Consider the following 13,342-nt stretch of genomic DNA (forward strand, 5'->3'; position numbering starts at 1 on the left):
TACTTTGCAAATATACATGCGTTTATGTGCATACTGTACTTGCAAATATGTGTACAGTCAGTGCATTTATGCATTTATGCTAAAATATATAAAAACAAAAACAAAATCCAAAAAATGAAGCGAACAAGTTCGTGAGAGGTGAGAATGTGGTCAAAATCCGAAAACATGGTAAAAATCAGACGAGGGCTTTTCTTTTTCTGGACGGCTTTTGTGAATCGTCGTTGGTTGGGTTTAGGGACGGAGGAGGGTGGGTCAGCCGATTGGCCAGTCGCACGGTCAATCATCCTGTCATCCAGGCAGACAGGCAGAAGGTCGTTCGACAGCGGCCTCCGGCGGGTTTACGCGAGAACGGCGTGGGGAAAAAAGCGCGCACAGCGGCCTCTCGCGGACTCGCGAAAATAAAAACTGCAAAAATACGTACCTCCTGGGACGTATTTCGCGGTCTCCAGAAACGTCTACGGGACTACGTTCTCAGAATGAGCCTGGGTTGATGATATGTTATCATAGTCATCCAGATGTTTTTTTTTTTAATCGTCTAATTGGTCAGTATTCCTGAATATGCATCATTAAACAACTGCTGAATAAGCCAAAAGCTCAGCAGTAAAGCAGACGTAACGGGCTGCTTTAATGAGCCTTTGACCCAGCGTTTGTCCAGACTCAGCGTTAGTAATGGATTTGTGTAGAAGAGTGACCAACAGACGACTACTGAGAAACATGTCTCGTCACGCTTCAATACAGCAGGTTCATCTGGATTTCTGAAGCTCAGTATAAACATCACAGATAACCCATGTGATCCGAGTGCTTCCGCTGTGACTAACAAGGTTAAGATGGTTTGAATGTTTGTGAGATGGGGGTTTTTTCATCTAAGAGCAGCAGCGATCACAGACTATCAGGCTAAAAAAAGTCTGGAGCTGCTGTGTGTGTGTGTGTGTGTGTGTGTGTGTGTGTGTGTGTGTGTGTGTGTGTGTGTGTGTGTGTGTGTGTGTGTGTGTATACATGCATTCCACTGCAGGCATACACATGCATATATACAAGTACATGCATTTATGTGAATACCTGTACATAGCCAATATACATGCATTTATTTGCATGCCTGTACATACACTTGCATATATACATGCATTTATGTGCATACATGTACATATGCTCGCCTATATACATGCATTTATTTGGATACCTGTACATACCCTTGCATATATACATGCATTTATGTGAATACCTATTCATACACTTGCCTATATACATGCATTTATGTGAATACCTATTCATACACTTGCCTATATACATATGTTTATGTGCATACCTGTACATACACTTGCCTATTTACATGCATTTATGTGCATACCTGTACATACTGTACACTTGCCTATTTACATACATTTATTTGTATACCTGTACATATACCTGCCTATATACATGCATTTATGTGCATACCTGTACATACACTTGCCTATATACATGCATTTATTTGTATACCTGTTCATGCCCTTGCCTATATAAATGCATTTATTTGCACACCTGTACATACACCTGCCTATATGCATGCAGTTATTTGCATACCTGTACATACACCTACCTATATACATGCATTTATGTGCATACCTGTACATACACTTGCCTATATACATGCATTTATGTGCATACCTGTACACACACTTGCCTATATACATGCATTTATGTGCATACCTGTACATACACTTGCTTGTATACATGCATTTATGTGCATACCTGTACATACACTTGCTTGTATACATGCATTTATGTGCATTCATTGATATATACATTTATGCACATACATACACTAGTAGTAGTATATATATATATATATGCATTGATTTGATTAAATGTAGGATTTTCTCCTCTTTTTTTGTCAAACCAAAAGATTTGAACTACAAGTGTGAATGCAATCTTATATTCACATGTCTTCTGTAGATCTGCTTAATCGCTGAATATAATTTCTTGCATAACTGACCACTTTTAGAAATAAATTCGATAAAGTTTAGAACCACATGAGTAAATAGTGAGAAAATTTTCATTTATGTGTGAACTGTCCCTTTAAGCTTAATTGTGGTCTTTATTCTTAAATCTTAGTATTTGAATGATAAAGTTTTAGCAGTATTTCCATTGATGTATTGTTCTTCCCATAGATTCTTCTTATAGTAGAATCCACTGCTCATTAACAGACAACCAGCTATAGAAGAGGTCAATTATCCCATCAGCCCTTTAATTACAGAGCACAATGCAAACCAGATCTGCTTAAACCCCCACACTTCCCTTCATGCCCTTGGACAACATGATCACAACCCCAGCTTAAATGTGTTCTAGTAATGCTGCTGACACATTTGTAGCTCCGCCCTCTTTTGAAAAGAGCACAATCTCATTTGAATTTAAAGCGACAGTCACCAAAACGGCACAATTAGCATCAAAGCATCAAAGGGACACTTTTAAAGAGTTCTACAAATATTTTTGAGTATTTTAAGCTTCACATACACACTGTAGGGACATCAGAGACTTATTTTACATCTTGTAAAAATGGGCATAATAGGTTCCCTTAAGATCAGATTGTTTTCTGAGTTGTAGTGCTGGTTCCTCATGTTTGAATGCTCCTCCTGTCTTAACAGGTCTAAAACATGTCCTGAAATAACATTTGGGCCCTTGATGGCGTGTCAGAATTGATTTAGCATGAAAAGATTGACTGTGTTTCTTTGCCTCAGCGCTCTTCATGCTTCAGCTCTGATTAAACCTGATGTCCAGTGCTTGTCGGTCATTTTTGTAGCTGCACTGTGTGTTACGGACTGGATTCTGACTGTGCAGTTTGTCCTGGATCTCCAGATGAAGAGAAATGCATCTCATTTTGTTGTTTTTATTTGTTGTTGACCTTGTCATGCGGTGACATTTATTGAATCAGATTACTTCAGCTATAACAGCGGTGACTTATTTTTGCCATGTGCATGGTAAAGTCTTTGCAAGTGAATGCATTTACATGACAAAGTGAATCTCCTAAGCTATCAGTGTGTACACGAGGAGTTACATCTGAATTTGCAATACATATACAATGTGTTTTTTTGTTTGATTTTGGTTAATAAATTTAATTAACATTATATATAAAACATGTCCTCAAAACCTAATATGTGGATTTTCCTAATGTTTTCAAAATTGTGCCACAGATGTAGTCAATGTGACATGCATATATAGGCACATAAATTGACATACTGCATGCATGTGCATCTATATTGTAACTTTTCAATGTTTTATTCAATGAAGTGACGGTAAAAAGGTTAACCACTAGGATATAAGTGAAATACCGATGCTAGCAAATATTTAAAATTTTATTTTCCAAAAGGAAAACATGCTGGTTCACTAAACAATGCACTCAAAAACAAAACTAATAAATCCCCCCAAACTCTTTTAAACTTCTCCAAAACACAAGGAAAAAAAAAAAATAAATAAAAAATAACAAAAAACAATAAATAAATTATATATATTCATTCATTCATTCACTTTCTTTTCGGCTTAGTCCCTTTATTAATCTGGGGTCGCTACAGCGGAATGAACTGCCAACTTATCCAGCATATGTTTTCCGCAGCAGATGCCCTTCCAGCCGCAACCCATCACTGGGAAACCCATACACACTCATTCGCACACATACATACACTATGGACAATTTAGCCTTCCCAATTCACCTGTACCGCATGTCTTTGGACTGTGGGGGAAACCCACGCAAACGCAGGGAGAACATGCAAACTCCACACAGAAACGCCAACTGACCCAGCCGAGGCTTGAACCAGCGACCTTCTTGCTGTGGGCGACAGCACTACCTACTGCGCCACTGTGTTGCCCATATACATATATTATGTATGTAAATATATGTATATATGTCTTAGCTGTTTAATGATGGTCCCCTTTTCTGAACAAAGAAAAACATTGAGTGCGTTAAAAGTCGTTGGTCCACTTCTTCAAACTCACAGTTAATGGATGAATGAAACTTCAAGATTAATCGGACATCATACCATTAAAACACTATGGAAGTCCTTAAGTTGAGCTTAAAACTCCAGGTTTCTCAGCTAATACTTCAGAAAATTACTAACAGTTTGAAGTAGCCTCAAAGAACCCTGTGTTCCCTCTAACAAAACTGACTCTCTTCCTGTACATACACTTGTCAATTTGTATATTTGCATTCACTACTTACTTCTATTTTTTTAAATATATTTATTATCTGTTTTTTGTCCTGTCTCTGTTATCCTGTTGCACTGTAGAAGCTCTGTCACGAAAACAAATTCCTCATATGTGTGAACACACCTGGCAATAAAGCTCTTTCTGATTCTGATTCTACAAAATATCTTCTCTTGTGTTCAACAGAATAGAGAAATGCAAAGGTTTGTAACCACTTAAGGGATGAGTAAATAGTGAGTAAATTTCCATTTTTGGGTGAACTGTCCCTTTAAACTGATAGCAAGTGAAACCTGTTGAGTTATAGTGTATAAACAGTGTGTTTTGTGTGTGTATTTTTCTCTCGCAGAGTGACCGTCTGCTCATCAAAGGAGCGAAGATCGTCAACGATGATCAGTCTTTCCATGCAGACATCTATATGGAGGATGGAGTTATCAAGCAAGTCACATTTTTATTATTCATTCATTCATTCATTCATTCATTCGTTTATTCATTCATTCATTCATTCATTCATGCGGCTTAGTCTCTATTTCAGAGGTCGCACAGTGGAATGTACCACCAACTATTCTGGCATATGTTTTACGCAGCGGATGCCCTTCCAACTGCAACCCATTACTAAGAAACACTCATACACACTCATACACTATGGCCAATTTAATTTATCCAATTCCCCTATAGCGCATGTTTTTGGACTGTGGGGGAAACCGGAGCACCCGGAGGAAACCCACACCAACACGGGGAGAACATGCAAACTCCACACAGAAATGCCAACTGACCCAGCAGGGACTCGAACCAGCGACCTTCTTGCCGTGAGGCGACTGAGACACCGTGCTGGCATTTTTATTATTTAATCTCATTATTTTTTTTCTAATACATCTCAGTATTTTTCATCCAAAGATGTGAGTTAGACTCATGTGCAAAACTACAATATTGCATTTGAGAATAAAGCAGCATTTCCATCCAATAAGTGAAAGAGAACAAAATCATCACTTTTTGATAAACCGGCGCCAAATATCAGACAGAAAAATGTAGTTTTCTATGGTAGGAGAAGCCACCGGGGGCCTCTTTTTCCTGAATAATAATCTGCCTGTGCATCAGAAGATAAAATGCAATGAATGTGCGGTGGCTTTTGGAGGCGTAAGACACTCTTTGGGAGTGCAGACAGATGCTCAAGACTCAAGTGTTGATGGAAATAGTAATATAATAATAGTAATACTGAACCACTGTGATGACAAACTTTGGCTGAGGGATTTTATAATGAGCAAAACAGCATTTCAGATGTTTTACAATGTGCTCAACCCGCTGATTTGTCCATTATTGTCATCCAATCACACCTATTTTTATCATTGCATGATCTGTTAAAACAAAATCCCATGATTTTCTGATGTGAATGCATTTATTTATTTAGTAAATGTGTTTGCATTGCAGTTTGTGCACATTGATTCAACATAGGCTCATTCTGAAAATGTACCCCTATATACATTTCTGGAGATCCGTAGCCAGTAGTACATATGGCTGCATTTCGTCCTTAAAACGAATGCTACGGGGCGGTATGCTGGTCAATCGGGGCTTTAGAAAACACTGTCGGTTGGGTTTAGGAAAGTGGGTGGGTGCTGGTCAGTCGGTTCTTTTGAAAACACTGTCGGTTGGGTTTAGGGAAGTGGGTGGGTGCTGGTCAGTCAGTTCTTTTGAAAACACTGTCGGTTGGGTTTAGGGAAGTGGGTGGGCGCTGGTCAATCGGTTCTTTTGAAAACACTGTCGGTTGGGTTTAGGGAAGTGGGTGGGCGCTGGTCAATCGGTGCTTTTGAAAACACTGTCGGTTGGGTTTAGGGAAGTGGGTGGGCGCTGGTCAATCGGTGCTTTTGAAAACACTGTCAGTTGGGTTAAGGGAAGTGGGTAGGCGCTAGTCAATCGGTTCTTTTGAAAACACTGTCGGTTGGGTTTAGGGAAGTGGGTGGGCGCTGGTCAGTTGGTTCTTTTGAAAACACTGTCAGTTGGGTTAAGGGAAGTGGGTGGGCGCTGGTCAGTCGGTTCTTTTGAAAACACTGTCAGTTGGGTTTAGGGAAGTGGGTGGGCGCTGGTCAGTCGGTTCTTTTGAAAACACTGTCAGTTGGGTTAAGGGAAGTGGGTGGGTGCTGGTCAGTCGGTTCTTTTGAAAACACTGTCGGTTGGGTTTAGGGAAGTGGGTGGGCGCTGGTCAGTCGGTTCTTTTGAAAACACTGTCGGTTGGGTTTAGGGAAGTGGGTGGGTGCTGGTCAGTCGGTTCTTTTGAAAACACTGTCGATTGGGTTTAGGGAAGTGGGTGGGTGCTGGTCAGTCGGTTCTTTTGAAAACACTGTCGATTGGGTTTAGGGAAGTGGGTGGGCGCTGGTCAATTGGTGCTTTTGAAAACACTGTCACTTGGGTTTAGGGAAGTGGGTGGGCGCTAGTCAGTCGGTTCTTTTGAAAACACTGTCGGTTGGGTTTAGTCTGGAGGAAGGTGATTCAGTCAGTTGACAGTGGCCTCTGGTGGCTTTACATGAGAACAGCAGGCGTGAAAGGCACTTGTGAGAGAAATTTGAAATCTGAAAAAGTGTACACAGTTGCTTCTGGCGCATTCATGAAAACAAAAACTGCAAAAAACATACCTCCTAGGATGCATTTCGCAGAAATGTACACAGGGGTATGTATTCAGAATGAGCCTGGGTTTCATTTTTTGATTGCATAAAAGGTTCATCCTACTTATAAATCCAATGCATTTTCACAATTTATGTGCATCGGTGTGTGTGATTTATGTATTTTTATTTTAAAAAATATAAATAAAAAAAATAAATAAATAATACAATTTCAAATTTTGATTATACATTATTGAACACATTTACTGCCTTTTATTGATTTGTTTTTTAACCAATTAGATATGTTAGATTTATTGTTCTATAAATATTAAAATTAATAAAAAATGCTAATATCTTTATGTTTCAGCTTAGAAAATAAATTTGGTTTGCATTTGGATAGTTATTCTGAAATTGATTCAGTAAATGTGTTTATGCACATTTTTTCTCATGAGGTAAAAAGTTTTTATTTTTCAGCTGAGCGCAGATGTTTTGCACATTTTCACAGTTCATACACATCTTGCCATTTCCATTATGCAGTTTTGTAAGACAATGCACATGAACATAGGAGGATGGAAGCGTACTGTAGGTAATATCATAAACAATGACCTTTGTGTTTTCTGATTTTAGGCAAATTGGAGAAAACCTCATCGTTCCCGGCGGTGTGAAGATCATCGAGGCTCACGGACGGATGCTGATTCCCGGCGGCATCGATGTTCACACACGTTTCCAGATGCCCGACCGGGGAATGACGGCTGCGGATGATTTCTATCAGGGCACACGAGCTGCTCTCGCCGGCGGCACCACTATGATCAGTACGTCTGAAAACATTAACGACACGATCATAATAAATGTAAATATATATTAAAGGTGCCCAATGAAGAAAATCTGGGTATACCTAGGCATAGTCGAATAATAAGAGTACATGGAAATGGCCATTCTGTGAGCCTCAGACACCATTGTTTTCTCGTTCTAATTCTTATTTGGAGATTATAGGAATGATAATCTTTCCTTATCTTTGTGTATATTAAATTTATGATGTATTTTTTGATGTTGAAAATGGGAGATACAGCAAAGTAAATGCTGTTACAGTAGTTGGTTTCTATGTGGTATTAAGCAATGACTTTTTAGAGCTCGTCAGAATGCAAAATGCAGGATATACAGATTAAAAATGTGATTAGAATGAGAGCAAAGGGGCATAAGGCATGTTTATTTGTTAATTCAGCATGTTTGTTGGGATTGTGTTTGTTTATGATTTGAACTTTTTATTGATTTTTCTTATTTCGAAAAATGCAGATGAATATCAAATACGGAGCGTAACATACAAGCAGAACAGTACAAAATAAATAAATACAATAAATAAATAACATCACATAAATTGCGTAAGTAAACCAAACCAGAACACACACAAGGGAAAAAAGAAAAGAAAAATTAAAAAAAGGGTGGGGGGGTTGCTAATATCATAGCCTTGATTATTATTTTGTCTCACTACATGTTTGCTAACATTGTGGGTCGCAGAAATGTAGAAATTTTCCCCATTTATCAAAATAAATTTCAATTTCTCCATGTAAACTGAGTTTTTCAAAAGCTGCAACTCGTCCTAACTCTGAGATCCACTCAAAGATTGGAGGTCTACTGGAAGATTTCCAATTTTTAACAATCACCCGTCTGCCTAGCATGATACAGCTCTGAATCCACTGTGAGTCAGCTTTATTCATGTGGCTTAAGGCAGTGGTTCTCAAACTGGGGGTCGCTGAATAATTTCAAGGGGTCGCAAGAGTGATTTAAAAATTGTGTAATTTTCAGTGATTATAATATATATTTTACAGTATTACAAGTGCAAGCTAATATTTTCAGATTTTTTAAAAGATATTATTGATTAGTATTTTTTTTAAAAGTGAATGGAACATGATAACTGTGCAGCGAATAACTCGCTAGTTATCAATACAGCACACATCTGGATGTGAAAACCGGAACCGGCAACTTTGACTAAGCACAAGAGCAAAACCCCATCAGACAAAAGTAGAAAACATCAGAAATATCAGGATAAATTCATAAAGTATTTAGGACACATTTAGGCAGAATTTATCTTTGTACGTGAAACGCAGCGCTCAGGAACAGTTTAAAACAGTTGAAATGTCAACTTGCTGCAGTAAACAAAGCCCGAAACGCTTGCCCGCCTTCACGCTCTTCTTATTGGCCCACTGCTCTAGAACTGAACGCGAATGGATTGGTTAAAATCAGCTGTCACTGATCACTCAGCCAATGCCTTCTGCCTTCAGATGACAGGGAGAGCTACAACCATGAAAATGTCAAGCGCTGAAGATGAGAATGAAAACAACACTGACAGATTTAGTTTTAGAAACCACCTAAAGCTACAAGTAATGGCACATCTGATTACTAATCATGCGGTGAATGTTAATTCACTGTTTACACTTGTCGAAGAGTGGATAAAAGACTTCCATTGGCTTCAAGACCACTATGAAAATAACTAAAGCATTCACTGTAAAGTCTGTGGGACGGAATTTTCAGGTAACTGTTTGCCACATTTACACATTTTAAGCACGAGAGGTTCTGTTTAATCCTTCATTTAATCGCCAGATGCTGTCAGCCGTGCAGCTATATGTCAAATTTAACACCACGTACACATCGCAAAAGGGCTTGTGCTGACTAAGATTAAACTAATATTGCAGCTCATGAAAAGACCGGGATTGCTATTAAAATGACGTATGCAAATAAAATATGTTTATAAAACTTGTAGTAATGTAACGGTGCTCATAATTGGTGGGTGTGACTAAATTTTGGCTGGTGCTCCTACTTTTTTAAAGTTAGGAGCACCAGTGCTACCAAGCAAAAATGTTCATTTCGAGCCCTGTAATGTATAGTAAATATAGGTAAAATATTGTGAACAGCTTAAAAGAAGTTATTTTTATTGTTTTGATATGCTTTGGTAGTGGGGGGTCGCAAGTTCTTGACGGGGTTGGGCAAAAGTCATACTGGGTCTGCAATATCTTTACAAGATATTCATGCATCTCTCTCCTAAAATGTTGGACTTCTGGGTATTGCCATAATACATGAAATATGTCACCTGTTTCTTCATGCATCGCTAGAATTCTGTTTTTGAAACCTGCTCTGAACAGTTTCTTTGGAGTCAAGTAAAATCTATGTAAAATATTAAATCGTATAAGACGTGTTTAAACATCTCTAGACATTAATTTTAAATTTCCAGCAATTTGCTGATTGTGGCTGTAATTTTAAGTAACAAACACATGTAGACTGCTGAGTATTATATAGTATCTATATATATAGTGTGTTTTTAGTGTATGGTTAATGTGTGTGTTTTAAGTGGATCATGTGTGTTTTATTTGACTGTGTGTGTTGTGTGTTCAGTGGATCATGTGGTGCCAGAGCCGGGTGTCAGTCTGATCTCTGCCTTTAACCAGTGGAGGGAATGGGCTGATCAGAAGTCCTGCTGTGATTACTCTCTTCATGTCGATGTCACTGAGTGGCACAAGGGTCTGCAGGAGGAGATCGAGATGCTGGTCAAAGATCACGGTACACACGCAAAACACACATCCAGCACCACACAAAGTAATTATAACAATGTTTGGCTAATATTTACAATAATTATATATATATGTGTGTGGTCTTTAATTGTATATTACATAATTATAATGTTATAAGAATGTTCCAAAAGGTTATTTTAAAGATTTCGCACAACTTTTGTTAGTGTGCCAGTGCAAGTTATGGGAATGTTCTCCAAACAGTTGCAGCTCAATGAAAATCAAGTCAAGGTTCAGTTCAAGTTCAGCATTTTCCAGCATGTTTGGTGATGTTGAACTTCACAGAAGATCTTTTCCACTGAAACAGACACAAGTATTAACAAGTCCAGATACAGGACTTAAACATTATATACTACCATCAGTTTAAATAACATGTATATCTGGTTAATCTGCTTGCTTTTAGGTGGTTTGTGAACATGAATGTTTATTTAGAGAGAAAGAAAAACAAAAACATTTTACAAAATAAAAGAAAACAAATTATTGATTTTTTCTTTTTGCAAAAAAGGAAAAAAAATCTTAAAAATGATCTTTGAGAGTTAATAAAATAAATAAAAATATTATAAAACAAATACATATCATAATAATTCAGAATTTGAACAGAATCTGTAGTTCAATTATTAGCTAAGTTTGTCCAAATGGTTTTCCCATGTAAAAAGTAATATTTTAGAAGAAAGTTTTACATTGAAAATAAAATAAAATAAATTAATAAAATTTTTGTACAAAAAGGAAGAAAAATCTTGAAAATGATCTTTGAAAGTAAATAAAATAAATCAAAATTATATTAAAAAAAAAAAAATCATAATAATTTAGTATTTGAACAGAATCTGTAATTCTGATTGTTAGCTAAGTTTATCCGAATGGTTTTCCTATGTGAAAAGTAAAATTAAGTAGAAAGTTTTACATTTAAAAGTAAAACAAAACAAATGAATAGAGTTTTTGGGCAAAAAAAAGTTAAAAAAAAAAAAAAAAAGAGTAACATTTAAGAGTAAATAAGATAAATAAAAATGATATAAAATAAATAAAAATCATAAGAGTTTACAATTTGAACAGAATCTGTCATTTTAATTATTCAGTGTTATTTCTTTATTGCAAAATGAGTCCAGCTTTAATTTATTTCCACATAAAAATATTTAGACAAAAATTACGGTAACACTTTACAATAAGATTTATTAGTTAATGCATTTACTAACATGAACTAATCACGAACAACACTTGTACAGTATTTATTGATCATAATTGAACATTTACTAATGCATTATTAACATTTAAGTCCATGCTTGTTAACATTAGTTAATGCACCATCAGTTAACATGAACTAACAATGAAAAACTGTATTTTAATTAACTAATGTTAACTAACATGAACAAATACTGTAGTAAATGTATGGTTCATTGTTTGTTCATGTTAGTAAATGCATTAATTAACATTAACTGATGAACCTTATTGTAAAGAGTGTGACCAAAATTACACTTATTTTCAATGGAAGGAGCTTATTTTCTGCTCTTCTTTACAGGCGTCAACTCTTTTCTGGTTTATCTGGCGTACAAAGACATCTTCCAGCTCAATGACTCCCAGGTAAACAACAGTAAAACACTCTTTATAATGCATACAGTCAAGCCAAAAATTATTTAGACACCAGATATGATTTTTGATATTTGTTTACTAGTGAGCGCAGGACACTATAGTTCAGAATTATTAGCCCTCCTGAATTATTAGCCCCCCTGTATATTTTTCCCCAATTTCTTTTTAATGGTAAGATTTTTTCAACACATTTTTAAACATAATAGTTTTAATAACTCATTTCTAATAACTGATTTCTTTTATCTTTGCCATGATGACAGTAAATAATATTTGACTAGATACTTGTCAAGACACTAGTATTCAGCTTAAAGTGACATTTAAAGGCTTAACTAGATTACCTGAAGTCACTGTTCAAATGTTGTATTTCAGACAGTTGTCAGGTTTTTGCCCTCAGGCTACTCCTGTGTGTAGCACTAGTTTCTTACACACCTCATCCAAAACCTTAGGTTGTGTTTTGATGCGATTTGTATCTGTTGCAGCTGTGAAAGAACTGAAAACATTCAGTGTAGTGATATTAAAACTGTAATGCGGTCAAAACCTGCCGGAACTACTTTAATTGTGCATTTATTTGAATATAATGGCACACCATAGAATGTTCATCAGCCAATCAGAATCAAGCATTCAGCAGCCGTGTCTTATAAACTGTGATAGTGTGAGAAATGTTGAAGCTGTTTGAGTACTTTTCGCTTTTACTGTACAGTATGTCTTTAATCCTGCTGATAAATTGGGTCGGGTGTGTGTGTGTGTGTGTGTGCGTGCGTGCGTGCGTGCGTGCGTAGGTGTGTGTTTCAGAGGAATTCAGTCTCAGTCGTTGTGATTTTCGGCATATTTTCAAAAAGCTATAGATCCTGAAAAACCCTGTAGACACAGAAAACTCTTTGTTTTTCCACAGATGTATGAGGTTTTCAGTGTGATCCGGGACCTGGGTGCCATCGCTCAGGTTCATGCAGAAAACGGAGACATCATCGCTGAGGTAATTTTCCTCTGATGTGGTTTTTAGTGTAAATTTGAATTCACAAATACAACAGTTTGTGTAATTGTATAAATATGTGATCTAATGCACTGTTTCTCAACCATGTTCCTGGTGACCCACCAGCACTGCATGTTTTGAATGTCTCATTTGTCTGTCACACCCATTACAGGTCTTCGAGTCTCAGCTAATGAGGTGATGATCTAATTCAGGTGTGTTTGGTTAAGGAGACATGAAATATATGCAGAGCTGGTTGTCCTCCAGGAACGTGGTTGAGAAACACTGATCTAATGCGCAGTTTTAGAGATTTTACAATAGGTTTTTGCATTTATTTAAAAACACAACATGTTTAAGTGTGGAATGAGAAGGGTTTGTCAATTTGTTGTCAGTTAAAGCAATTCAAAAGAGATTTTTCTTGCAGTATTAGATCAAGATAAAATAAAAAGCTATGTTAGATATCACTTTGT

General features: G+C 36.9%; 1 protein-coding gene across 1 annotated transcript in view; it reads left to right on the forward strand.

Annotated features, from left to right (window-relative positions):
* dpysl2a (dihydropyrimidinase like 2a) overlaps positions 1-13,342 on the forward strand; it is a 74,774-nt gene that overhangs the window by 35,533 nt on the left and 25,899 nt on the right. Inside the window, exons 2-6 of the mRNA XM_056464114.1 lie at positions 4,520-4,608; positions 7,392-7,576; positions 10,152-10,316; positions 11,838-11,899; positions 12,798-12,878. Coding sequence (XP_056320089.1) covers positions 4,520-4,608; positions 7,392-7,576; positions 10,152-10,316; positions 11,838-11,899; positions 12,798-12,878 — 582 coding nt within the window. The remainder of the gene's footprint in view (positions 1-4,519; positions 4,609-7,391; positions 7,577-10,151; positions 10,317-11,837; positions 11,900-12,797; positions 12,879-13,342) is intronic.

This window comes from Danio aesculapii, chromosome 8 (assembly GCF_903798145.1).
Source record: "Danio aesculapii chromosome 8, fDanAes4.1, whole genome shotgun sequence".
In the NCBI taxonomy this organism is placed as follows: Eukaryota; Metazoa; Chordata; class Actinopteri; order Cypriniformes; family Danionidae; genus Danio; species Danio aesculapii.